General features: G+C 39.3%; 1 protein-coding gene across 1 annotated transcript in view; it reads left to right on the forward strand.

The window, feature by feature from the left end:
- Positions 1-21900, forward strand: part of LOC131234003 (rhamnogalacturonan I rhamnosyltransferase 1-like) — a 29262-nt gene extending 7362 nt beyond the window's left edge. Inside the window, exons 2-8 of the mRNA XM_058230947.1 lie at positions 12563-12630; positions 13800-13888; positions 13983-14145; positions 14901-15190; positions 16909-17113; positions 19308-19465; positions 21329-21900. Of these exons, the coding sequence (XP_058086930.1) occupies positions 12563-12630; positions 13800-13888; positions 13983-14145; positions 14901-15190; positions 16909-17113; positions 19308-19465; positions 21329-21596 (1241 nt within the window). The 3' untranslated portion in view covers positions 21597-21900. The remainder of the gene's footprint in view (positions 1-12562; positions 12631-13799; positions 13889-13982; positions 14146-14900; positions 15191-16908; positions 17114-19307; positions 19466-21328) is intronic.
- Positions 21901-25181: the final 3281 nt, after the last annotated feature.

A 25181-nucleotide genomic window follows, 5' to 3' on the forward strand; every position in this document is an offset into this window, starting at 1 on the left:
TCTCTATCTCTTCTCTGGGTGTGAGAAGGGTAGGTATGGGAGGTAGAGGCTGAGAAGATGGGTCGGGAGGGGTCCATAGATCAAGGGAAAGGTCTGAGGAATTAGGATGGTTAGGTGAAAGGCCGGACAATGTGTCAGTGGTCCCCTGAAATGCAATCAGATCCTCCATATTGAATGTGGAACTAATTCCCATGGAAGGTGGAAGATCTACCACATACGCATTAAGACTGTTTCGTTTTATAATTTTGAATGGTCCAGCGCTACACGCGTGTAATTTACGAATAACTCCCTGACGGTACCGCTCTGGCCTGATGCGGACCATCACAGAGTCCCCTACATTGAATTCCTTGAATCGTTTATGATGGTCTCCAGAAATTTTGTAATGTTCATTACTAGTTGTAATCTTTCGCCTGATTTTTTGATGCAATGAGTGAATGTGATGCGCAAAAGACTCTGCAGACTCTGATGGCCTATGAGACAGTGACATAGGGACAAGATCAATAGGTTTCCTAGGTTTATAACCAGTAACGACTTCAAAAGGACTTAGACCTGTGGACCTATCGATATAACTATTAAACGCAAACTCGGTTATAGGTAGTACGGTGTCCCACATCTTGGTGTGCTGTATATCCCTCATAGGGGGAAACTCATTCAGTAGATCATTAGGAAAGACATCATGAAACTCATCCACTATCGGAATGGCCTCAGTGGGTAACTCTACACTAGCCTCTAGTGCACTCTCTCTAGCCACAAGGCCGTACATGTCATACAACTCAAAATAATAGTCCATGTCTGCCAACTAATCTAGAAAGCTTTTGGGTCTAAGTGACCATCAAACTTGGGAGCATTTACTCTAACTCCTTTGAGAAGTTGCGCATCGGGGTCATAGTGGTCTTGATGTCCCTCATGGGGTGGGTGCAGGGGTGTGTGCCCATGACCGATTCCTGGGCCACCTCCATTCCTTGGTCTATCCTCCTGACTACCTGCCTGAGATTGGACATCTTCCCCAATGGTGGGGTTTGCCCTGGCGGAGGTCTCTAGTTGGGTTATGCGCACATCAAGCTGTTCAAAACGTTGGTCAATACATTGTTCTAAGCGCTTACCCAAAGAATCAAACTGCTGGGTCATTTTGTTCATTGGCTCTTGCAATTGCTCCATGTTTAGTGTAGGGTGCAAGCCAAAACCATGACCCGTACGTGTGGGCATACAACTACTAACTCAACTTAGAGACCCTCTACACAACTATATGCGTCTAAATGAGACTAAATGATCCTATAGGACTCTATATGAGGGAAACTACGCAACGCTCCTAAAATTCCAGCAACATAACTGTCCAAACAGTTTGTTAACAGAAAATTCAACAATGAAAATTTGGGAATTTTTGATAGTAGAAAATTCAGCAGTCTATGTTGTGAATGAGGGGTCCTAAACAACCCTATATGATGAAATTTAATGCAAAATAAACGTGAGTAGACTAAACCCCAAACATGCAATGCATTCCCCTATAAGAACCCTAAGCTCTTATACCAAATTTGATGCAGGACATGAAAATGAAATATGATATGAAAGATTTCAGGCTTTAGATCACACTAATTTTAAAACAATCACAAAAAATTCCACATTCCACATAAAAGTTAAGCATTCAACAAGGGGAATCTATGCGGGTCCAAGCCTACACATGTTAGGGTTGGATCAATTAAAAATTATAAACTAAACAATGCTCAAAGGAGAGTAAATTCATCCACACATGCAAAGGATTACTTCCTAATCTAAGGGATTCACATGTTTCAAATCGGGAAAACCTAGGGTTTACAAAAGTGGAATAGGACTTGGGATTTAAGATTATTTAGGATTAGGGTTAGGGAAATAAAGCGAGAGAGGAGTGAAATAGAAGAGAGAAACGAACCCAAGATGATCCACATGTGTGGACAGCGGCCCAGGCCTGACGCACGTGCGTGGGATCCTGCCCGCATGTGTGTGGGGCCCACGAATCTGAAAGCAGCCAGCTAGGTGCTGGTCGGCCAGGGGAGGTCCACCTTTGTGCCAAGTTTTATGCCGATCGAATGTCTGGTTTGTGCACGGTGCTCTGCCGAAGTTCCAGCCTTCCTGTATGGCTAGATTCTGGAAATCTGCTATAGGGGAAATATTAGCTGTAAACGTGGGTGGGTTTGATGAGGGGATGGCTGTAGGAGATAAAGAACATGGATGGTAGGAGATGGGGGTGATTTGAGATGGATGTGGCTTCGCACCACGGTAGTTAGTCCTTCAAAGAAGGGAGAGCAATTAGGCTTCACAACTCAGAGAGGAGCAGAAAAATGCAGAAATTTTATTCAATCTTCAAAGAGAAAAAAGACTACAAGGGGTGCCTATTTATAATAAAATCGTATACCCCAAAACTCGCGCCATGTGCGTACCCTATTACTTGGAGATGAAGTAATAAAAAAATAACAACTAATTAAAGCAATTTAAACTGTCCATGCTATTCCTAATAACAATAATAAGCAAAACTCATAGTACTAGATCATCTCGAATGGTGGGCCACGATCATGAGATCCCATGGTAGGATTCACATGACGATTGGGTCCACTTCAAGGAACTAAAACACAATCCCCTAGCTAGGGGGTCCCCCTTGGACGTCGTCATCGATCAAGATCGATGGTGGGGCCCTCCTCCTTGGGGGGGGGGGGGGGCTGCACACAGGTCGGTTCGGTCTGGTTATGGGGTGAAACCGGAACCGAACCGTTCCTAACGGTTCTACAATTTTTGGAACTGGAACAGGACCGTTAGCACCCTAGAATCGAACCAGAACCGGACTGTGAAAAATAGTTCGGTTCGGGATCGGTTCCACGGTTCTGGGTTACCTGCAGTTTCTTCAAGCCCTCAATTTTCACCTTCAGATCTTTGCAAGCATTATCAAGACTTTCAAACTCCTGTTTGACCCCAACAATTACAAACCTCATCATCATAAAAACCAAACCCAGTATTACAGAGCAAAAGAGAAGCTACAAAATCAAACAGACCTTCTTCAAGTTGGACTTCTCCAACAACAACAAATCCACCTCTTTCTTCAATTCAGCATACGTCTGTAGATACCGAATCAAGAGCATTAGCCTCGTTTCATTAGATATCCAATAAACATCCGATGCATGTGAAATTGTGGTATTCACAACGATTTATTTTCTGCCAATGTTGAAAAAGGTGGGCCATGACATGAAGATTACTGAGAGAGGAAATTGGAAGAATCCACTCACGGTGAGAGAGAGAGAGAGGGAGGGGGGGGGGGGGGGGGCAGCTGTCAGCGAGAGAGAGGGCAGGGGCAGGGCAGGGGCGGCAGCATAGTAGTCGGGCTAGAGAGATTGGATATTTAGGTTTTTTTTTTTTTTTTTTTTTTTTGTTTTAAAATAAAGGTTCGGATCGACGGTTTGGGTCACGATTCGGTTCTACAGGGCCTTAAACCGGAACTGATCTGTATCCAACCGTTCTCGAAATTTTGGAACCGGAACCGGAACCGGTGCTGTCTAGAACCGGACCGATCCAACGGTTCCAGTCCGGTTACACGGTTCTACCGGTTCGATGTGCACCCCTAATGTGTGCGAGATGTCCCCATCAGGCTGACCCTAGATAATCCATGTCCTGTCTAATTCTAGGTCTCTCGATTGATTAACTCCCCCCAAAAAAAAAAAAAAAAAAAAAAAACTAAAAAACACACACACACCCACACACACAAAAATGATCCCCAATAACCTTGGTGGCAATGGCCCAATCTAAGATCAACCTCTTCACTTTAACCACTACCTCATCTGTTTGGCATGACTTGTATCAATAGGTCCAATTGTTTTGCTCCCCCCAGATCATTCATAATGTAAGCAGGGATAAACATCACATGGACATCTTCCTTGAGCTAAAGAGGCTCCCGCATACAATAGAGGTGAAAGGGCAATGAACAAAAGGTGTTTCACTGATTCCTCATCTCTATGGCATAAGGAATAGACGTTAGTAATAGAGAGCCTTCTTTTTTTAGACTATTGATTGTAAGCAGCTTTTTCTTTCCACAAACCAAACTAAAGCCAAAGCTAGACTTGCACTTCCATATGCATGAGAAATTGGATCCCTGGCTGATGGTTCCGAGTTCCCAAGTCCCAACAATAATTGAGTAGCTTAACAGAGAAGCTGCCAACACCCATTTATTTGCATTAGCTTGCAAGATGTTAACATGCTGAATGTGGTCCATGAGGCGAATAAAATCCTTGCTCTTTTGTTAGTCAGATCAATCTTGGGGCCCAAACCACATTATCCCCCTTTGAGCTTGTGACCTGCAAGAATTTACTGTTCTCCTCAACCGTGCGTAAACAAGCTAAGGATATTTGAGCAAAGTGTATTGTCCCCACGCCGTTTATCAAATCAAAACCTGACCCTATTGCCATCTCCAGGGACAAAAGATCTCTCTCTTTTGAAAGCATGCTCCATATTGAGAACTGCTTTCCACAGACCAGAGGATGCTAGCTGGAAATTGAAATTGTGACATGTAATATAAAGGGCATACTCGCCAATGCTGACTTAATCAACATAATTCTTCCCCAGGGAAAGATGCCAGCTCTTCCATCCAGGTCTCAAATTTTGCGCCTGTCCCTGAATCTGTCTGAAAATGCAGCCAGAATCTGTCTCAAATTGTAGCCAAAATCTGTCCCAAATTCAGCCATAACCTGACCCAGATTTCAGCCTTAAAATTTTCCAAAAAAATTAATCCCAGACCAGTCCATAAACATGTCTCTAAATCAGCCAATGTCCCAGCCAATTGTTCTTCCCGAATCCTGCTTCAATCAGTCCATACTTCAGCCTCATTAACAAATCTCAATACAAACTGTTTCCTAACCCTATCCTTAGTCCAGCCAACCTATAACAGTTTCTTAACATCCCTAGTTTTCTGACCTTTATGACTCCTTGAAAACCCCTGTGATAGTATTACCCATTATTTATGTCCATAAGAATATAGTCCTAGGATGGTGGGAGGAAGGTAGGATGATGTATTATCAGAACTCGAACAAATTTTGGAAAGATTTGACCGGATGGATGTCCGGTTTGAGAACAATGAGGGTGAACATGTTGTTTTTTTTTTTAATTTTTTTTTTTTATTATTTTTTTAATTTTTTAAAGATAGAAGCATAAAACTTTTTTCCAAAACCAATTTTAATAATGTAATAAGGATCTACTTCCTATCTAGATGATATCAAATTTCCAAAAGACTCCAATTAAGGTACCTTTTGATTGGATTCTTTAGTTGTCTATCTGCCTGATGCCAATCTTGAAAGAAGATCTTTCTTTGATCTATCCCCGGTGAAGGGAAGCCCTTGAAAAGCCTTCACACACCAACATTAGAGGGCTATGGACGTGAGAGAGATGAAAGCCGTCCACAATGTTGACCACATGTGTGATGGAGAGAGAAGGGAGGAGGAGCAAAGAGCCTCTTAAGTGTCTCATCCTAGAGCTCTATGAAGAGTAAATTTCCATTAACTTGACGAAGCCAAGTTGGGATTGATACAATTGCACCCCATCTCCCACATGTATGCTCCACACGTGTGCACAAGAAGAGGCCACCCACTTAGTCATATGTGGTAGCCTACTGAAGGAGCAGTCTCCTTTTTTGTTATTTCCAGTTTCCTTTTTATTGTTTCTATGTTTGGAAAGTATATTGTAGGATTTCCTTTTTATAGGTTTTCATATTTCATAAATCTAGGTTATCTTGGAGATCATTTCAAGCAAGGATTTCTTATTTTTCAGAACTCTAGATTTTGTTAGAGATCTTTTCAGAGAAGTAACCTTGTATGCCTTTGTAAATAAGGCACAAACCATGCGTAATAGGACAGATTCACGCTATTTTTCTTTGTTTCTATACAGTGGCAGTTTTGGGGAGCAGTTGTGTGATTTCTAGTGCAAGACTAGTATCGAGATCTCTGTCTTTGCTTCTTTTGACTCACGGCATGTGGATCTGCCCACACTTGTGTGTCCTTTGAACATCCAATCTGGTGTGTAGAATTTCATTTTGCAATTAGTGTCTTTCTTGATCTAGTTGCATATTGGTCTGAGACACCCTGTATGTCATATTCAGGCTTGACTAATACTCCCTCTGAAACAGATTTTCAGGAACTTGGAAAAAAATTGGGATGGAAAATGCAGTTCTCCGTTTTAGAAAGAAACACTTTACTACTGTCACAGTTTGCAATATCAATAATATTGGCCGATACTATTGATGTCGCATGTCAGCGATACGAAATCAATGGGTAGTAACAAAGAAAAGCCCAGATTCTTGAATATCGATGATAATACTGCTGGATCTCGTAATGTATTGGTAAGTATTGTTGATATTGTGAGGTATCGCTGTTGTTTTGTAAAAGTTTTTATTATGTATTGACAATATTTGTCGATAGCAATAGATATGGTTGATACTTCACAGGAAATGTACGCTGCCCTTGGTAAAAACACCAAAAATCGATTTTTTTCCCATTCTTCTGTAGATTTCTCTCTTCTAAGCTGTTAGCGGGTGGATTTTGGTCTATCCTTTGATTGGATTTAGGAGAAAAACCCACATCTGAAATCAAAATCAAGATTTTCTTGCATTTGGGGCCGTTTTTCATTGGGTCAGTAATTTTGCGTTTTGATCTTCTTCTTTTTTTAATCATATAAAATGATTGAGAAATGATAAGAAATCTTTGATTCTTCACGTTTTGCTTGGAAAATTAAGGATTTCAACATTCGATTTCGAGATTTGATGTAAGTGGACTGATTTAGGGGAAATTGGGAAAAGAAAATTTCCCCGATTTCTCCCAAATTGCTTGCAATGTTGCACTCCAAACATGAAATTAAGCATGTATAAGCCTTAATCTATTGATTTGTTAACTTTTGATCAAATTTCAAAAAATAAAATTATTTTTTAATTAAAAAAAAAATATTAGATTTTTTTTTTTTTTTTTCGAAATTTCCCTTCAACTAGCGACCAACAAGTGCAATTTGAAAGTATTTAGAAGTATTTGATGAAATGATCATCACAGATACTCTAATTTCCCGATTTGAGTGTAGGTGGCCCGATGTGGGGGAAGTTGGGAAAAATTTGAAATTTCCCCAATTTCTCCCAAACTGCTTGCAATGTTGCAACTCGAAACATGAAATCAAGCATGTATGAGGCCCGATCTACTGATTTGTTAACTTTTTTCTAAAATTTGAAAAATAAAAAATATTTTTAATTTTAAAAAATAATAATAAAGACATTTTTTTTTTCAAAATTTCCTTCAACCAGTTGTCAATTGAGAAAAATTTCAAAGTATTTAGGAGTGTTTGATGAAATGATCATCACATGCACTCTAATTTTGACATTCGAGTGTAGGTAGCCTGATTTGGGGAGATTAGGTTTGTTAGACAACGCATGGCTTAAGACCCTATACAAAGGTAACCTATTATGTGCATTTTTTTGAGATGTTATGATTTAAGGTGTGTATTAAGGTCTTTTTTAACAATCCCTGGTTTCATTGAAAAATTCAACCAATTTCCCAATGTTTTCCAATGTTTTCCAAAAAGTGTGATAAATTATCTGATACAGATGATATATCCCGTGCGATAACTGATACGTATTTGTATCCCAAGGGTGCAATACGTAATGCGATACCTATATTTTGAACACTGACTGATATTTTGTTGCATGGAGTTTCCACTTGTAAGCTCCTTCCACCTCTTTCCTAAAATCCAAACCCAAGAAAGTCTTGAAGTTCTGAATTTCTGTCAGAGACTTTCCCCACATCCAAACAATCACCTTCCGACTAAATAAATCTTTGGGTTTCACATGTGGCAATCTTTGATATTAGGTGTTGAAGAAATCATCATCATTCCAGAAACCCATGATTTTTTTTAAAAAATCCATTTTCTTGGGATATCCTTTTTATTTTTGTGTTCTTTCGATGTAGACCAATGAATCACAATCAAATAATGCTTCATATCATCAGAAATGACCATAATGGTCAAAACTCCAAAAAGACAACAATGGATCTTGTCATTACTCCCTTGTTCCTACTAGTGAAAATATGGTACACCTAATTAATGTGGAAAATGGACATTGCATGAGCAACTGGTTCACGTTCTCTTCTGTTGCTGCCCACATTACACTCTAATATGGAATTCAGATCTCGTTGAGACCTGTGTAAGTTGAGCTATAGATGTCCTTTAGGGGGGTATAGGACTTAATTCTTGTTGTGAATTTATTTTCTGCAATTGATTGTAAAAAATTGGTTAAGTCCTATAACTCTGTGTGTATTGTGATGATTGATAATCTTATTCTTGTTTTTATCTTGAAATATTGATATAAAGGACATCGTGAAATAAGGTTGTCCTACCTAAGATTTTATGTGAAGGTTGTCCTACAACTCAATTGAAACTAAGATTTTAATATTAATTGTTGTTGTGAATTTATTTTCTGCAATTGATTGTAAAAAATTGGTTGAGTCCTATAACTCTGTGTGTATTTTCATGATTGATAATCTTATTCTTGTTTTTATCTTGAAATATTGATATCAAAGACATCGTGAAATTGATTGTAAAAAATTGGTTAAGTCGGGTATAGGATTAAAAAATTGTAAAAAATTATATTGGATTATCAATTGTAAAAAATTGTAAAAAATTATTTCACGATGTCCTTGATATCAATATTTCAAGATGAAAACAAGAATAAGATTATCAATTATCACGATACACATAGAGTTATAGTGGTTCGGTGTTTAACACACACCTACTCCACTCCCAAAATTACTACTTCATGTAATTTTGGCTTTCCACTATTTTCAAAAATTTCACAAGTTAACCTCAACAACCTCTTACAATTTTTATGATTTTCATAGGCTTATCATAACAAAATCTTAAGTGATTTTCACGGGCTTATCACTCCTGAAATCGATGAGATTTCTGGGCAATCTCAACAAACCTAAACCGAAAGTAATTTACTGAAATTAAAAACTTATCTTCTTGAAGACATGAGTCGAAGCGAAGATATCGATGAAGCCTTTGAAGTTGAAGCATCAATCATGGTGTGCAGTAAAGGCTGTTACGGGGTCGTAAAGGCCATTATGTAAAGGTAACGGTGGCAACCATTAAACGTTACGGGGTTGTAACGGCTGTAACAGCCGTTATGGAAAAAAATGACCCATAATTGCCGTTAACGGCACGTTACATCCCCGATAAAGGCCATAACAATCCCGTAATTGTCTGTTATGAGGAATATACGGGTTTTCCATACTTTTTAATCAACATTACGGAGCAGATACAGGTTTTTGGGTTTTTTTTTTTCCAATAAAAAAAGAGACTGTAAAGGCCGTTACGGGGGCTGTAACAGCCGTTACGACCTGTATCGTAAAGGTAACAGTGGTGGCCGTTACGGCCACCGTTACCGTTACAGAACACCTTGGCATCAATAGATGTAGCTATCCTTTTTCTTAGATAAAGATGAACCAATGTATGCACAACCAAGAAGGATATATGGATATATGATTTTTCAAAGAATAAAATTCTAAAAGCTGCAGATTCAATCCTCTAGTCTCAAGTTGAGTATCGGGCACTCTCTAATTGAATTAATCACTATTAGAGAAGATAATTAAATAAGTTACAAAAATAATATAAGACTGACAATGTAAATAGCTTGAAAAAGAATAGGATTTTTCTCTTTTGTTTCTAGAAGTTTTCTATTTTTTTTTTCGTTCTTTAAAACAGTGAGAAATGATCTCTATTTATAGCCAAAGATATGGATCTTCGGTCAGCCTATGAATCCCTTCGGCTGGCCGGAGTTCCTTGATATTGTTCCCATGACTATCAAATTTCGCGGGATTTGATTTGATCTAAACTTAAGCTAGCTTGAGCCAAACTTCGGCTGGCCGGAGATGGGATTCGGCTGGCCCAAGATTCCGGAAAATAAAAAATATGCATTGCTGTAAACTTGACTTGGGTCACTCTCGGGTTGACCCGAGCTGGTTCGGCCGGCTGATGGCAGGGTCGGGTTGGCCGAAGTTCCATAAGACTCAAAGTTTATTTGTTGTTGAAAACTTGACCTAGGCTGATCTTGGCTGACCCGAGATGGTTGGGCTGGCCGAAGGAAGGGTTGGGCTGGCCAAACACCTTTGAATTTTCATGTAAAAATGCCATAAGTTAAATCTTAGAAAACCACTAAGATGTACTTTAACCTAGGGTCATTCCTAAGTTCATCTTTACCTGTAGGTTGGCCTACAAATGATTATTCTCTTGAAATCCTTCCAAGCCTTCTAATCTTAAGATGTTGAGTCATCTTCTAGTCTTGAAATGTTGAAGAGAGCTGAAGTGTGCTGAAGTTCCATACGCTATATATTTTGTCTACGAAATTTGACAACATACTTATGTGCTTAAAACATTAGCACTTACAACGTGCAATGTTAGCATGAGCAATAATCCTAGTGGTTATGGATCCTGGACAAAGCCTATTACCTACTACTGGAAAGACCGTACTGCCTTTGATTTTGACTCACTCTATAGAAATCCTAATTGAGAACCTCCCTGACCTCTTCCTAACATCCATACAATCACCTGGAATGTCATCCCTTTCATTTCCAACATCCTCTATAACTCATCTCTCTGCCATACCCTATATAACCCTAGGAAAATCTCAATTTTGAAGGATCATCAACCCACCAAATATCCTTCCAAAATTTTCTCGTGCTTCCATTGAAATTCTAGAGCGAGCATCCGTCATTAAGAATCTCTTCACTTTTCTGATAGCCTTCCAACTAAGAAGTCAGGCTTGACATTCTGGGTGAGCAGTCCTGAGTTACACTGAACTCAGCTAAAGCTTCTGTGTATCTCAAAATGCACACAGTTTACAGATCAATATTGGCAGTTTTTGGCAAGATTTGTCAGGTGGCCATTTGCATCATTTTTGGACAGGACTAAGGTGATAGTTCACCACTGTTTAAAAAATGGCAGTGACTCATCCACTATACATTTGGTATAGTAGTCTTGACCATCCAAATTGGGAGGTCCTTTGTGATTGGAGCATAGCCCCAAAATCACACTGATCAGACAAAGGTAACCATCCAATGTCTATCGATGACTGGTTAATATAAGTCGTTCATCTATCCAAATTCAGTAGACGGATTAGATGGTTAAGATCTTTTGAATGGTAGCATTTTGGGCTATGCTCCAGCCACAATGGAGCGCTTGATTTGGATGATTAGGTATTCTGTGCGCGTATGGTAGATGCGTTTTTGCCATTTTAAAAATTGTGATGAATAATCGCCCTAGTGTGTCCTGTTGTACCAACTACTGCATTTGTTTTCACCACCATTGATAGAATTTAAAGGAGTAAATCTTTCAGTCTCTATCATGGAGGTCGCTTTGAGTCCTTGACAGTAATAGAATATCACCAAGTTGTACTATGTGTTTCATCATGACTAGAAAAAGCAGGGTGTATCCATCAAACAGTATGCTGCAAATATCAGTTCCCTTCAACAGCGAGTTGTATATGAATGCCCGAGCAATATTTTGTCTCAGTTCCTGTTTTTATTTCAGTTCTAATATTTCACATGCCATTCAGTATGGACCCTATATATTTCATTTATTTTCTAATTTGTTATTTTATATACTAGAAATTATTTCTTTAATAGTTCCGTTGAGTCTTAAACAGCGGCGTAAGTATGTCCAATTATGGCCTTGATGTACAATCCACTTAAGAAATATGGAATCGATTACTGTGGCAATATTACCTTTATGACTGTTGCCTACTGACTGTTTTATCATTACACACATACATGTGTATGTATGTAGAGGTGTGCTTTAGTGTTATAGATACCACCTGTAAGCTTACGGTGGTACCGCGTAGATGGGGGGCCCACATGGTACACACCCAACCCATCCATCAGATGTGTCGCCTCAGATTACATCCAGAGCCTCAGAATCAGAATAATCCAAAACTCTAGTGGGCCACAGCATGGGGAACAAGGTGGAGGGGATGCCTATCCTTGATTCTCACTGGAGTCCACTTGAGTTCTAGAACAGCCTGATTTTTGTCCTAACCCTTCATCCATGGCAGATTAAGGGTCTGGATGGCCTGGATTCTATATGCACAACATTGTGGGCTTCCTATGCAAGTCAATGGTGGGCATTCACTTTCAACTTGTCTCCTGTTCTGTGGCCCACCTGACTTTCCATTTGGGCTTAAAAATTTGAGCCCTTGTTGTAACAGGAGTTAGCACATTTGATGGATGGTTTGGATGTCTTTAACACATCATGTAGACCCCCACTTCTGCCACCCCATGTTTGTATATCGTCGTCGTCATCATCATCATCATCATCTAAGCCTTATCCCAACTAGTTGGGGTTGGCTATGTATGTATATGTACATGTACACACACGTGTGTGTGCGCGTGCGTGCGTGCTTATATGAAAGGTCTGCTTATATGAAAGGATTGCATTATCATTATATGGGAAAACTACATTTTACTGTGCAGGTTTTACTGAAGCTCTGTACTCTGTATCAACTAACAGCTTCACAAACATGTTGCAGGAGTCTATAATAGCAATGGCTATCTTAAAGTATCTTGCAATGGAGGCCTGAATCAAATGCGTGCTGCGGTCTGTTGGTTTGTTTTGCCTTTTATTCACAATTTTCCTTCCAATGATATTAAAAAACTTGGACTTAATTCTGAAATTGGTCTTTTGATTTCAGGTGTTGACTCGGATTAGTCAACAAGAACTCACCATTTATATCGTCATTATCATCTTAGCCTTATCCCAACTAACTGGGGTCCACAAAAACTAACCATTTTTACAAAAACTAACCATTTTTGTATTAAAAAAATCCTCATTGCTTTTATATGAACAGAGTTCAAACTCGGTACTGGGGAGTCTGATCAGACCAAGTTGAGTTGGTTAAGTTGCAAGTGAATGTATGAGTTTTGAGCATGGGGTGTGCTCCAATGGTACCAGCAGATGTGGGGCTCTCGTGATGCATACATACAATCCATCCTGTCCATTGTGTGCGTCTGTGCATGTTACCTACGGGGCCCTAAAATCAGGCCGCTTCGTGAATCAGGTGGGCCACACCACAGGGAGCAAGTTGTAAGGGAATGTCCACCCTTGATTTGAGTGGAGGGCCCATTGTGATGTGTATATGAAACCCAGGCCATTCAGACCATTCATCTGGTCTGGATGAAGGGTCAGGTCGAAAGTCAGGCTGTTTTGAAATTCAGGTGGGCCCTATTGTAAATCAATGGCTGGTGTCTGGTGTCCCCTCTCACATTATATGAAACCCAGGCCATTCAGACAATTCATCTGGTCTGGATGAAGGGTCAGGTCGAAAGTCAGGCTGTTTTGAAATTCAGGTGGGCCCTACCTATTGTAAATCAATGGCTGGTGCCCCCTCTCACATTATTCCGTGTTGTGGTCCACTTAAGTGTTGGATCAGACTTCAGGGTGCTATTTGGGGTAAAATGAGGTGATTCATCTGATGGATGGGTTGGATGGAGTTCATGTCACTTGGGCCTGCATCTGCCGGGTACCACTTGAGGCCATCCCTTTGAACATTACTTCCACATTTGCTGTGCTGGTATTTGTGGTCAAACTTAATCAAATTGCTGAGTTCTGGTTGTCACGGAATTTATAAATATTGCTTCCACATCCATTGCATTACTCAGGGCCTGGCCAAACTGAGTCAAACATGGCTGAGCTCTTGAGTTTAAAGAAACTTTCCAAACATTGCTTCCACATTGGTCGTGCTGATTCTGTTAGTTTGGTCATTTCAGATCTGTGACATGGTAACAGTTGCACGCTTTTTGAACCTCACACTGGTTGTTCCAGAGCTTGATAAGACATCATTTTGGGCTGATCCTAGGTATTTCATTAGTCTTTACAACTCAAATGTTTTTTTGCTTATTTTCTTAAATGTTTGGGAAAAAAAATCTCATCTCAAGTGACTTTTGTGGCAGCACTTTCGGCGACATTTTTGATATAAGGCATTTCATAGATTCATTAAGAGATGAAGTCCACATTGTTAAAAGGCTCCCAAAGCGCCTTAATCGTAAGACAATCAGTGACTTGCTTGTGATGCCTCCGGTGAGCTGGTCCAATGAGAAGTATTACTTGCAACAGGTCTGAAGACTCTGAACTACCTTCTAGTTCTACTCGCTTGATTAGTATTGATTACTAAGGCTTTGTAGTTGTCTTTAGATTATCCGAAATAGCAATGAATTGGTGAATAGTCTGTGTAAAAACACAAAAGGATTTTGACATATAAACTCTTCCTTTTGGCCCATGCCCAAATACCCCCTACCTTTTAAGCATTCCTAAATAAACCCCTATGTTTTGAAATGTTAGTATCAAAAAATTCCTGCTGTCAATGGATGATACATTTTGATCACCATATTTAAAAAAATATTCCAAAACAGACCTTGTATTTGCTTATGGGTCATTACACCTTTTATGACAATTGTTACCAGCTGTCTTGCACATCTTTACACCTGGTACCTACTCCCTTTGCTAGTGCAACATCTAAAGCTGTACACATGCACATGTTGGCAAAGTTGTAAATGAAACATGTGTATCCGTCCATAATGTTGGAAATAATCTATAGATCCTTCTGCCTGTTGCTAATGGTTACTTCTTTTCCTTTCTGTCAGTCTCGTGTGATGGAATACTGCTGGGGGGTGTATTCGACCATGGTTTGAATATTAAGGGTTCGCTTAAGAATACTTAAAGAGGTGGGGGAATTTGGTACAGGCAAAAAGCCACCTGCCACCCCCCTATGAATCCAGTTATTCTGCTATGTTGTGGAGTTGGTGGCTACTGCCCAATTCCAACTGTTCCTGGCATTTGTTCTGTCAGCTGAAGTTCTTTTTCTATTGCAGATTCTCCCCCTCTTTCAAAAATACGAAGTCATCCACTTCAACAAGACGGATGCACGTCTAGCAAACAATGGTCTCCCAACTGAGCTACAGAGGCTTAGATGCCGTGTCAATTATCATGCAATAAAATTTACCTCTCGAATAGAGGCTTTGGGAAACAAATTGGTTAGAATTCTTCAAGAGAAGGGATCATTTGTGGCGTTGCATTTGAGATATGAGATGGACATGTTGGCTTTCTCTGGTTGCACTCATGGCTGTTCATTGGAGGAGTCAGAGGAGCTCAAGAGGATGAGGTTTGTAGCTCATAGCTTTTACAAGTAGACTCGGAATAACTGTGATTCGTCTATTTGATTAGACACTCAAGTGGTTTCAGACACGGCCTACATGTCAACTGTGTGAAAATCTACCCTTAAACCTACTGCCACAATGGGTTGTGCTCCAGTGGTACCGGTGCCACAATTGAGAGTCTGAGACCCACATGATATATTCATGACATCTCACGTTACCACCAGGGCCCCAAACTCAGCCCAAACAGAAACTCAAGTGGGCCACAGCACAGGGGAAATGTGAAGAGGGGACAACCACCCTTGATTTGCGTGAGGGGCCCACAATGTTGTGTATACGGAATGCGAGCCATCCAGAAGCTTCATTTGCCCTGGATGAAGGTTCAAGACAAAATTCAGGTTCTTCTGCAATTAAGGTTCCAGATGAGAATCAAGGTTGAACGTCATTTACTACATTGTTCCCTGTTCCGTGGCTCATTGCTCACCAGAGTTTTGGATGAAGCCAATTTTCAGGCACTGAGGTTAACCGGAGGGGATGCATTTGATGGGCGGGTTGGATGTGATACATACACCATGTGGGCCCCAAATCTTCCCGGCACCATCATAAGCTTATAGTGGTACCGGTACCACTCCAGTCATACCTCCACAATTAGATGGTAAGTTCTAAAGATAATTAAGTATTACATTATTAGTTCATAGAACTGTTGGACGTAGAACAAATGGCTGCTAGTATTGGAAATTCATGAAGAATATGGCTTAGATTGTCTCATGATTACCATGTCCATGTATGCTAACATGTGTGCCTGTCGTGGCAATTTTTCTGAATAACTGAATCCTTATCTTTGAAAAAAAAAACAAAGAAAAGAAAAAGAAAGAAAAATTCTGAAAAACTATATCACTGTTTCATAGCATAAGATGTGCTTAGATTTTACTGTAGGGGGTGCGCTCCAGTGATACCGCTATCACAGGAACTGTATCGTAGTACCGGCCGGATGTGGGGCTAACGTGATGTATTCACACCATCCAAGCCATCCATCGGATGCATCATGTCAAAACAGCCCTAACGCCCAATACTCAGCCTGAAAACTGAATATTGGGCTACAACATAGGGAACAAGCTGGAAGTGACTGTCCACTCTTTAATTCTACAGGGGCACACCTGAGTCGTAAAATAGCCTGGTTTTGTCATGACCCTTCATCTGGCCTGGATTCTCTATATAAAACACGGTAGGCCCCTATTCATCAACAATGGACGTTCCCTATCAATATGTTCCATACTTCCATGTGCTATGGCCGCCTGAGTTTTGTATCAGGGGGCTGGGTTTTCTTTGAGGTGATGCATCTGACGGGTGGTTTGGATCCCGTGAATACATCAAGGGCGCCACATATGGCTGGTACCACAAAAAGGTTAAGGTGATACCGGTACCAGTGGAGCACGCCCCTTAATGGGGAGGTGGTTCTGAAAGTTCCTCTTGCCACTCATTTTTCGGATTTTATGGTTTGAGCACTTATATATGGAACCAAGGTCGAAAATGTTTGCTTATAGTTTTCTATATGAAAGTTCGGGGATTTCCTTCATTCCAGGTAGATCAGTTGCAGGCTCACAGTTTTAGTTTTTCCAAATCAACTGCATCAATACTATTGGATGAGAGGTTTTGGTTCGTTTTGTGAATTGTTCAACATGTTCTTATCTATTTAGTATATTTTTTACATGGTGCACCCATTAAGGTATGCATATCCATGGTGGAGAGAGAAAGAGATAGTGTCTGAAGAGAGGAGATTGCAAGGTCTGTGTCCTCTTACACCGGAGGAGACTGCTTTAATTTTACAAGCTTTTGGTTTCAAGAAGGACACTCAGATATATGTTGCTTCTGGCGAGATATATGGCAGTGAAAGGAGGCTTGCTGCATTACGAGCTGCATTTCCTAGAACTGTGAGTCCCTCAATGCCAAATGGAACAGTGTTTTCTTTTCCTGATGTCTCACTAACCATTTCTGGATGACTGAAAAACCAAATCATTTGTGTTTGTGTCTAGTTCATTGTTTAATATCTTCAAATTGACTTGGAAATAGCCATTCCAATTTCCTAGGTAGGGCCCAATAAAAATTTAAGAAAGCATTGACCCTGGCCATCTTGTGCAACGATTGGGATATCCCTGGTGAATGAGGGTTATACTTCAGATGAGCTCAGTGGGATTCCTATTTCCCGTCTCCTCGAGTGAAAGTGAGCTGATGGCAATTTGGAGGCTCCCATCCAACCTTTGATTTAAATGATTTTAGGATGCAGCATGGATATCAGTTTTCATCAGGTCCCTTGAGAAGTTAATATATTCAGAGCAGACACTCTAGCAAGGGAAGAAATCCATAACTCATCTTTTTGTACGGGAACTCTTAGCCTTTGCCTCGATGGATTTGGTGAACATGTGTATCAGTATATGTTCCTTGTTGGTTTCTTCAATAAAGTCTTTTTTGTTACTAATCAAAAAAGAAAAGAAACAAAAAGAAAAAGAGAGAAAAAGAAAAAGAAAAAAAATTAAGAAGACAAGAAAGGGGAAAACCACTGAGAATGGAAAAAAAAAAACATGAAAGACGGGAGAAATTAAAACAATATATATCTGGTGACTTGTATTGATTGAAATTGATGTCTAAGATAGGTGGTTTAGGTCAATATTTCATGAGGTCGGTTAAGGTTTAGGCCCTAGATGGAGATGGTAATTGGACTATTATAAAATCACAGGTTAGTCCATTGGCCTGCCAATTTTTTGAAGGAACTGCCCAACTAGTTTTGGGAACATGGTGCTTGGTCTTCAGCTGATTGATTAACTGGTCAAGTAAAGAGGTACGGTGTTACCTGGATACATGGCATGGTGCCAAATGCGAAAGTCTGGCATGGCAAACTCCAAAAATCTAGGCAAATGGACACTTCTGTATGCAGGCGAATAATATTTATTTAAAAATAAAAATAAGATAAACTACAAATGACAAAAACAGTAGAATAAAGGAAATGAGAAAAAGAATACAAAAATAGAATTGAATATTCACAGTCCGAATAAAAACCAATTACTAGTAGTCTAAAGTCACTCTAAACTGACAAGTAATTGATTAACAAAATATTGAAAACCATTTATAATCACCCAAAAAATGTTAGTTTGTATGAACATTACTTGTTTAAAAGATTAGAGAACCAACAAAAGAACAGAAATGTAAAAAGAACACCAAAGCTTGCGCGTTGTTATACGGGCCATGGTACCTGTAATGCAAATGAACTAAAAGCTAGAGAGTGAGAGTAAGTGCTTATGAATAGTTTCTTCAACAACAAGAGTGAAGGCAAGCTTGAGGGAGACATCTTTTGACTTGAAAAGAGAAATTCATATTAAAATTGTGAAAGATGAAAGCAAAGTTTTGTGAAGAAATGTTTGGACACCTCACATAAAATGTCTGACATGCAGAACTTTCTGATGATGACATCACCAAGACATTCTGTACAAATTTTGAAGTGCTGTGTCGCGTCTAGGAGTCCCCAAGTGTTAGTAAAAACCCAGAAGGTAGAAGTGTCCTGATAAAAGTGTTCTGAACAATGCTCATTCTGCATAAAGTGGGATAGTTGGTAATTAATTGAAAGAGATTTGCTAAACGCACATGCTTGTGCAATGAAGCTCTTTTATACTCCACACATGTGCCAGCATGGCACGATAGGTCCGAGATCCAATCCATCCATCAGAAAGGAATCACTATATTGATGCCTCAGTCCAAGAATCAGATTGATCCGCTGGCCAGGTGGGTCACGGTCTGCAAAACAGATGTACAGTTCTGAAAAACTTGTCTGAAGTTTTCTAACCCATCCCCACCTGTTTCCAATATTGGGGCCCACATGCTGAGTGGACCAGATTTATTTTTGTGGAAACATGAAGAAGTTCGGACTGACTTAATGGATTAATTGGATCTAGCACAATGTGTCATGCTGGAACATGTGTGGCATGTACATGAGCTTGAGTATACATCCGTGTGCTTATTAAATCTCTAATTGAAATTTACCTGCTATTTTTTGCTGCCTCCTGTAGCTTGTTACAGATTTTTCATTTGGTGGTCAGTTTTTAACTGTGAATTGTGCTCAAATTACAATGTTAGGTAAAAAAGGAGAACCTACTAGATCCTGAGGAGCTGCATCAATTCCAGAACCACTCATCTCAGATGGCAGCTCTAGATTATATGGTCTCAATTACAAGCAACATATTCATTCCGACTTATGATGGAAACATGGCAAAACTTGTTGAAGGTCACCGAAGGTTTGATATTTTATGTGCTCTCCGGCAAATACTCTTTTCAGTGGCAGCATAGTTCTAAAACTCAGTGATTCAACTCGAAACTTGGCTGAGTCAACTTTGACTAGATTTTGAGCCAACTCTCTTGGAAACTCGTTGACGACCAACAAGCTTGATTCGGTCAAGACTCGATAAGACTTGTTGAGTTGAGTTCAGTGTTCGAAATATCGGCATCACGTTACGTATCACACCCTTGGAATACTGATACGTATCGGTTATCGTATGGGATATATCATTTGTATCGGGTAATTTATCGCACTTTTTGGGAAACATTGAGAAAATAGTTGAATTTTTCAATAAAACTCCAGTGATTGTTAAAAGAGACCTTAATACACACTTTAAAATCATAACATCTCAAAAAAGAAGTGCACGTAGTAGGTTTCCATTGTATAGGGTCGTAAGCTATGTGCTGTTTAACTGAACTAACGCAACTATATTAAAATTGAATGCATAACATTTATAAATGTATGGAGACATGTATGAAAACACAACCAATTCATTTATAAATGTATGAAAACATAACCAATATTTTAATATATATATATATATATATATATATATATATATATATATATATTTTAAAATTTTTAATTAAAAATAATTTTTATTTTCTGAAATTTGAAAGAAGTTAATAAATCGGTAGATCAGGCTTCATACATGCTTGATTTCATGTTTGGAGTGCAACATTGCAAGAAATTGGGGAAATTTTGATTTTTTCCTAATTTTCCCTAATTGGGCCACCTACACTCGAATTTTGAAATTAGAGTGTATGTGATGATCATTTCATCAAATACTTCTAAATACTTCGAAATTATTCTCATTTAACAGTTGGTCAAAGGGAAATTTTGGAAAAAAAAATATTTTAATAATTTTTAATAAAAATAAATTTTATTTTCTGAAATTTGAAAAAAAAAACAAATTAGTAGATTGGGCCTCATACATGCTTGATTTCATGTTTGGAGTGCAACATTGCAAACAATTTGGGAGAAATTGGGAAAATTTTGAAAATTTCCCAATTTTTCCTAAATTGGGCCACCTACACTTGTATCTTGAAATTGAAGGTTGAAATCCTTGATTTTCCATGCAAAACATGAAGAAGCAATGATTTCTTATGATTTCACACTCATTTTATATGATTTAGAAAAAAGGATCAATACAAAAAATTACTCACTGGATGAGAAACGACCCCAAATGCAAGAAAATCTTGATTCAGATTTCGAATGTGGGTATTTCTCCTAATTCCAAGCAGAGGATGGACTAAAATCCACTCACTAAGAGATTAGAAGAGATAAATATGAAGAAAAATGGGGGAAAAAAAATCGGTTTTTGATCTTTTTGGGAAGGGCAATGTGCGTTCCCTGTGAGGTATCAACGATATTTGTCAATATCGTCGATACATTGTAAAGAACTTATTAAAAAAACATCGATACGTTGTAAAGAACTTCTAAAAAAAATCGATATCATGATATCACTGATATTTTGCGATCTTATCGCCGATGTACAAAAATCTAGACATTCTTTTGTGATTCGCCACCAATTTCGTATTGATGACATGCAATATCAATAATATTGGCTGATATTCCAAGGGGCACTACCAGTTAGCTATGTGATACATTTTTTTTTTTAGATATTGGCATTTTATGTAGTAAGTGTTTCCAAATACATTAAATATTCCATGCAATCTTAATACTTCTTAGTTATTAAAATATCAAGTTAACTAAAGACTTGCTCAAGTCTTCGAGTTGACCCAACCCGATTAGATATTGAGTCAAGTCTTAAAGTTTTTGAACTATTATTGGCAGAGCTCAAGGTCCAATCTTCTTGCAGGTATCTTGGTTTTGGAAAAACCATCTTGCTGGATCGAAGGAAAGTTGTGGAGCTGATTGATTTGCATCAGAATAACATGCTTTCGTGGGATGAGTTTGCTTTTGCTGTCCAAGAGGCACACAAGAATAGGACGGGGCAGCCATCTCACAGGAGAGTTATCACGGATAGGCCCAAAGAGGAAGATTATTTCTATGCAAATCCTCATGAATGCCTGTGTGAACCAACAGAATGCCTTGTCAGGTCCCATAATACGAGTTTCATCCTATGAGGCAAGCTGTCGAAAATGGTGCTCCTACCTAAGGTTGGGAGTTGGATGAATTGGACCTCTCGAAGCCCATGAGAGCAATCATACGCACACAAGCGTGTCCGCCAAATGCCTGATTCAATGGTATTTTTATAGCTCTCTTGAGTTGCTTGTTGCTTTGCCCTCCATTTCTTTGTTAATATCTTTATTTGTTTGTTGGGTTTGAGATGGCTCCATCGGGGTATTTGTTGTAAATCTGTTTTACTAACTTGAGATTCAGGAAAATCATTTAATTGGGTCACTTCAATCCAAGCATTGTAGCTTGCAATGTCTTGACTACTAGGACTTGTAACAAAGATGATACATATAAAGATTATATTCAACCTGTCCAGCAGGCTCGTACCCTATGAAAATTGGACCCCCTAGTGATTATGCATCCGACATCCAACATTTCAAGGTGGGCCCCATGTGAATTTGCTGGTTTATGTGGTTGTCCAACATTTTCTATGGCATGTGTCCACCTAATAGTTGGATTGCCCTGATTTTGGGGGCATCTGTTCTCATTGTGGGCCAACCCTGCTCGATAGGTTAATGCAACTAACAATTACCAATATATATATATATATATATATATAGAGAGAGAGAGAGAGAGAGAGAGAGAGAGAGAGAGAGCTAATAATAACTAATCAGGAGATGGAAGATCTTGAAAAAAAAAAACCTGAATTTGCAAATTGCGAGTCTTAACCAAAGCGCCGTTTTCCTACTTTCATCTATTCCAGTTGGCGATGGTGTTTTTCTAGGACCTATAGATCCTGGAGAGACTGATGATCTACCGTATTCATCCATTGGAGATAGCCACTTAACTGTACCAAACGAAGGCTTAAACGGCTCATTTGAAAGTTTTCTGGGTGGACGGCGGCAATATATTGTCCAACCTATCGAGCATTTCTCCCCGTGTATATATTTATACTCTTCTCTCTACATAAAAGCAAATTTAGGTTATTGCATTAGAACTTTTGCACGGATGAAAATTCCTTCCATAATCGTAATAACCAAAATGCCCTTGCATACAAACCTAACCAGCAGTCAGGTTGCTGAGAACCCATTAAAAGAAAAAAAGAAAAAAAAAAAGAAAAAAAAATGCAGGGCTTTGATTTGCAAGCACTCAGAAATTGTTGGCGTGACTGCATTAACTCATATTAAACTGGCAAAATTGTGGAAACCATGGTACCTAAGTCACAATCCTCAAAGAGGATTGGTTGAATAGTCTTGGCCTTTGATTCGTGGACACGAGTTGAAATAGAACCATTGGATATTTTTCAATTTAAACCGTCCACTGGATGTCCACCAATCCAACAGGTAATCCAAATAAGATTACTTTTTGGTTCATGAAACAAAAAGTGGGACCATTAATTTTGGACAGTTACTTTGTATCAAGTGTATTCTGTGTATGGGGGTCCTCACTTATTGTCTCAGTGGTAGAGACTCACAAGAGTTTGAGCACAAAAAAAGATAAAAAAGAGCTTCTCACATTAGAAACTTAGAGAGACGCCGGTGAGATCCCCACTGTTCCTCATTGGGTAGGTCACAATACATAGATTTAGAGATGTTCATCTTTAATACATGATGATGAGTTCATGTTAATTACAGTAAGCATGTGTCAGAGATCCAGATCTTCATTACATAGGTACTCTTAATTTAATTAAGATGAACCCATTTTTATAGGTGTCTGTCTACCAAACAGGGCAGGGCGTACGTACGACTCCTGCTTTAAACCCGCACTCCGTTGGTATTGGTACTTGTCATATGCAGGGTCCAGTGGTGCGTTCAAAGATTCCAACCCGTCTGCAAGTTTTGGGGAAGCACCCATATGATGGTTTGGAAGGTGAAAGTGCATGCCATCATCACGTGGACTCTGTCTAGTACCACCGTAAGCTTTATGATGGCACCGGTACCATTGGACTGCGCTCCTTCAATATTCTTGTCTTGCGCATTCCTACTTATGGATCCTTGCGCATTGGTACCCTAAGAATGATTTTAGATGAAACTGCATCACATCATCTTTGCCATAAACGCCAAGAGAATCTTGTTCAAGTATCATTCATCATATAATCATCAACATCATCGTTGTTATAAAGGCCAAGCGAACCCTAGCTCAAATATTACCCACCTGTTGATAAGTAGATTAAAGATTGAACCGATGGATGATCAACTAAAAACCCAATCTTAAACCCTACCTTGGAGGGCTAAACTCTAGGAGTCATAATCCAAACCCTAAGCTTGACTCGACTCAACCCAATCGATCTAGTCCTAAACCCCAGGACCCTAAACCCTAGAGCATTGAGTCAACTCGACGAGTTGACTCACCGGGTTAACTCACTGAGTCAACTCATCCGGTTAGCCTACCTAGTCTATTAACTCAGTCAACTCATCTAATTAAGCCCAATCCAATAATTAGGCCTAGACCAAGCTCAACCGGAGTATAATACACAACAACAATACAACATCTTTTACAACAAAGCCTCTACACGAGTGGGGGAGGTAGCCTGCCGATATAAGGGGTCGTGTGTGGCACTAGTGGCTCCCTAGGAGCCGTTAGCCACGTGGAACACCTCTCAGGGCAAGCACTGTTCAAGCATGTAGAATCTCCCTTTTACAACCCCAAGTGTGTGGCCAATGTGTATTTACTCCGATGCCCCTTTCCAAATACACATTTACTCTTTTACCACTCAATCCAAGCCACGAGATTTTGCCACATGGAAACCTTAAATCCATACCATTAATACCCTTTTCAACCCTAGGATCACCCAAAATTATAGGAAAATCGAGTTTGGGGGCTATAAATAGCCCCCTCCTCTCCCATTTCAAAGTATCTAATAATCATCCAAGAATCCTCATCTATTTAGAAGCATATTCATCCCTTAATCCTTTGGTCATCTAGCCACCTCGTCCCTCCACCAAGGAGAGTGAGAATGAGAGAAAGAGAGTGAAGCCCCAATCTAGCCAAGCTTAGATAGAATCCAAGCTTCCTGAGCCACGTAGTCCTGATCCAAGCCACTCAATCTAGCTTTGTGATACTACCATTTATCCAACCATTCAATCGTCAATCAACTTTGTCTAGTTCTAAGCATTAGCATCGTGAAACATTCATTCCTTTCTCAACTCCTCTGCTCATCAAAATACAACATTATTGCACCTCATGACTTCACTTCTTACACCTAATTGGCTTGGGTGTATGCTCTGTGGCTCGCAGATATAAGTGGATATTGGCCATAAAATAACCTTGTCAATTAACCTATGCATAAGCATTGCATGCACCTCCACATCATTGCTCCATATATATAGCACTCAACACTCAGTCAGTTCGAGCATATGTTCTATGGCTTGACGGTGTAATTAGATCCTACTCATAAGAAAATCGGACAGATTAAGCTATTTCTATTGTTGCATTTAATATATTTCATAATTTGTTTGTGAAAACTAATATAATCCCTAAAAAATTAGTCAGATCTTGCAAAGTAGAGACCATACGTTCGTATGGGCAGAGTGGGTGCGCAATACCTTCTCTCCCTTATTTAGAATCTTTAAATGCAAACTATAGAGTTATTT

The sequence above is a fragment of the Magnolia sinica genome, chromosome 18, assembly GCF_029962835.1.
Source record: "Magnolia sinica isolate HGM2019 chromosome 18, MsV1, whole genome shotgun sequence".
NCBI classification, from domain to species: Eukaryota; Viridiplantae; Streptophyta; class Magnoliopsida; order Magnoliales; family Magnoliaceae; genus Magnolia; species Magnolia sinica.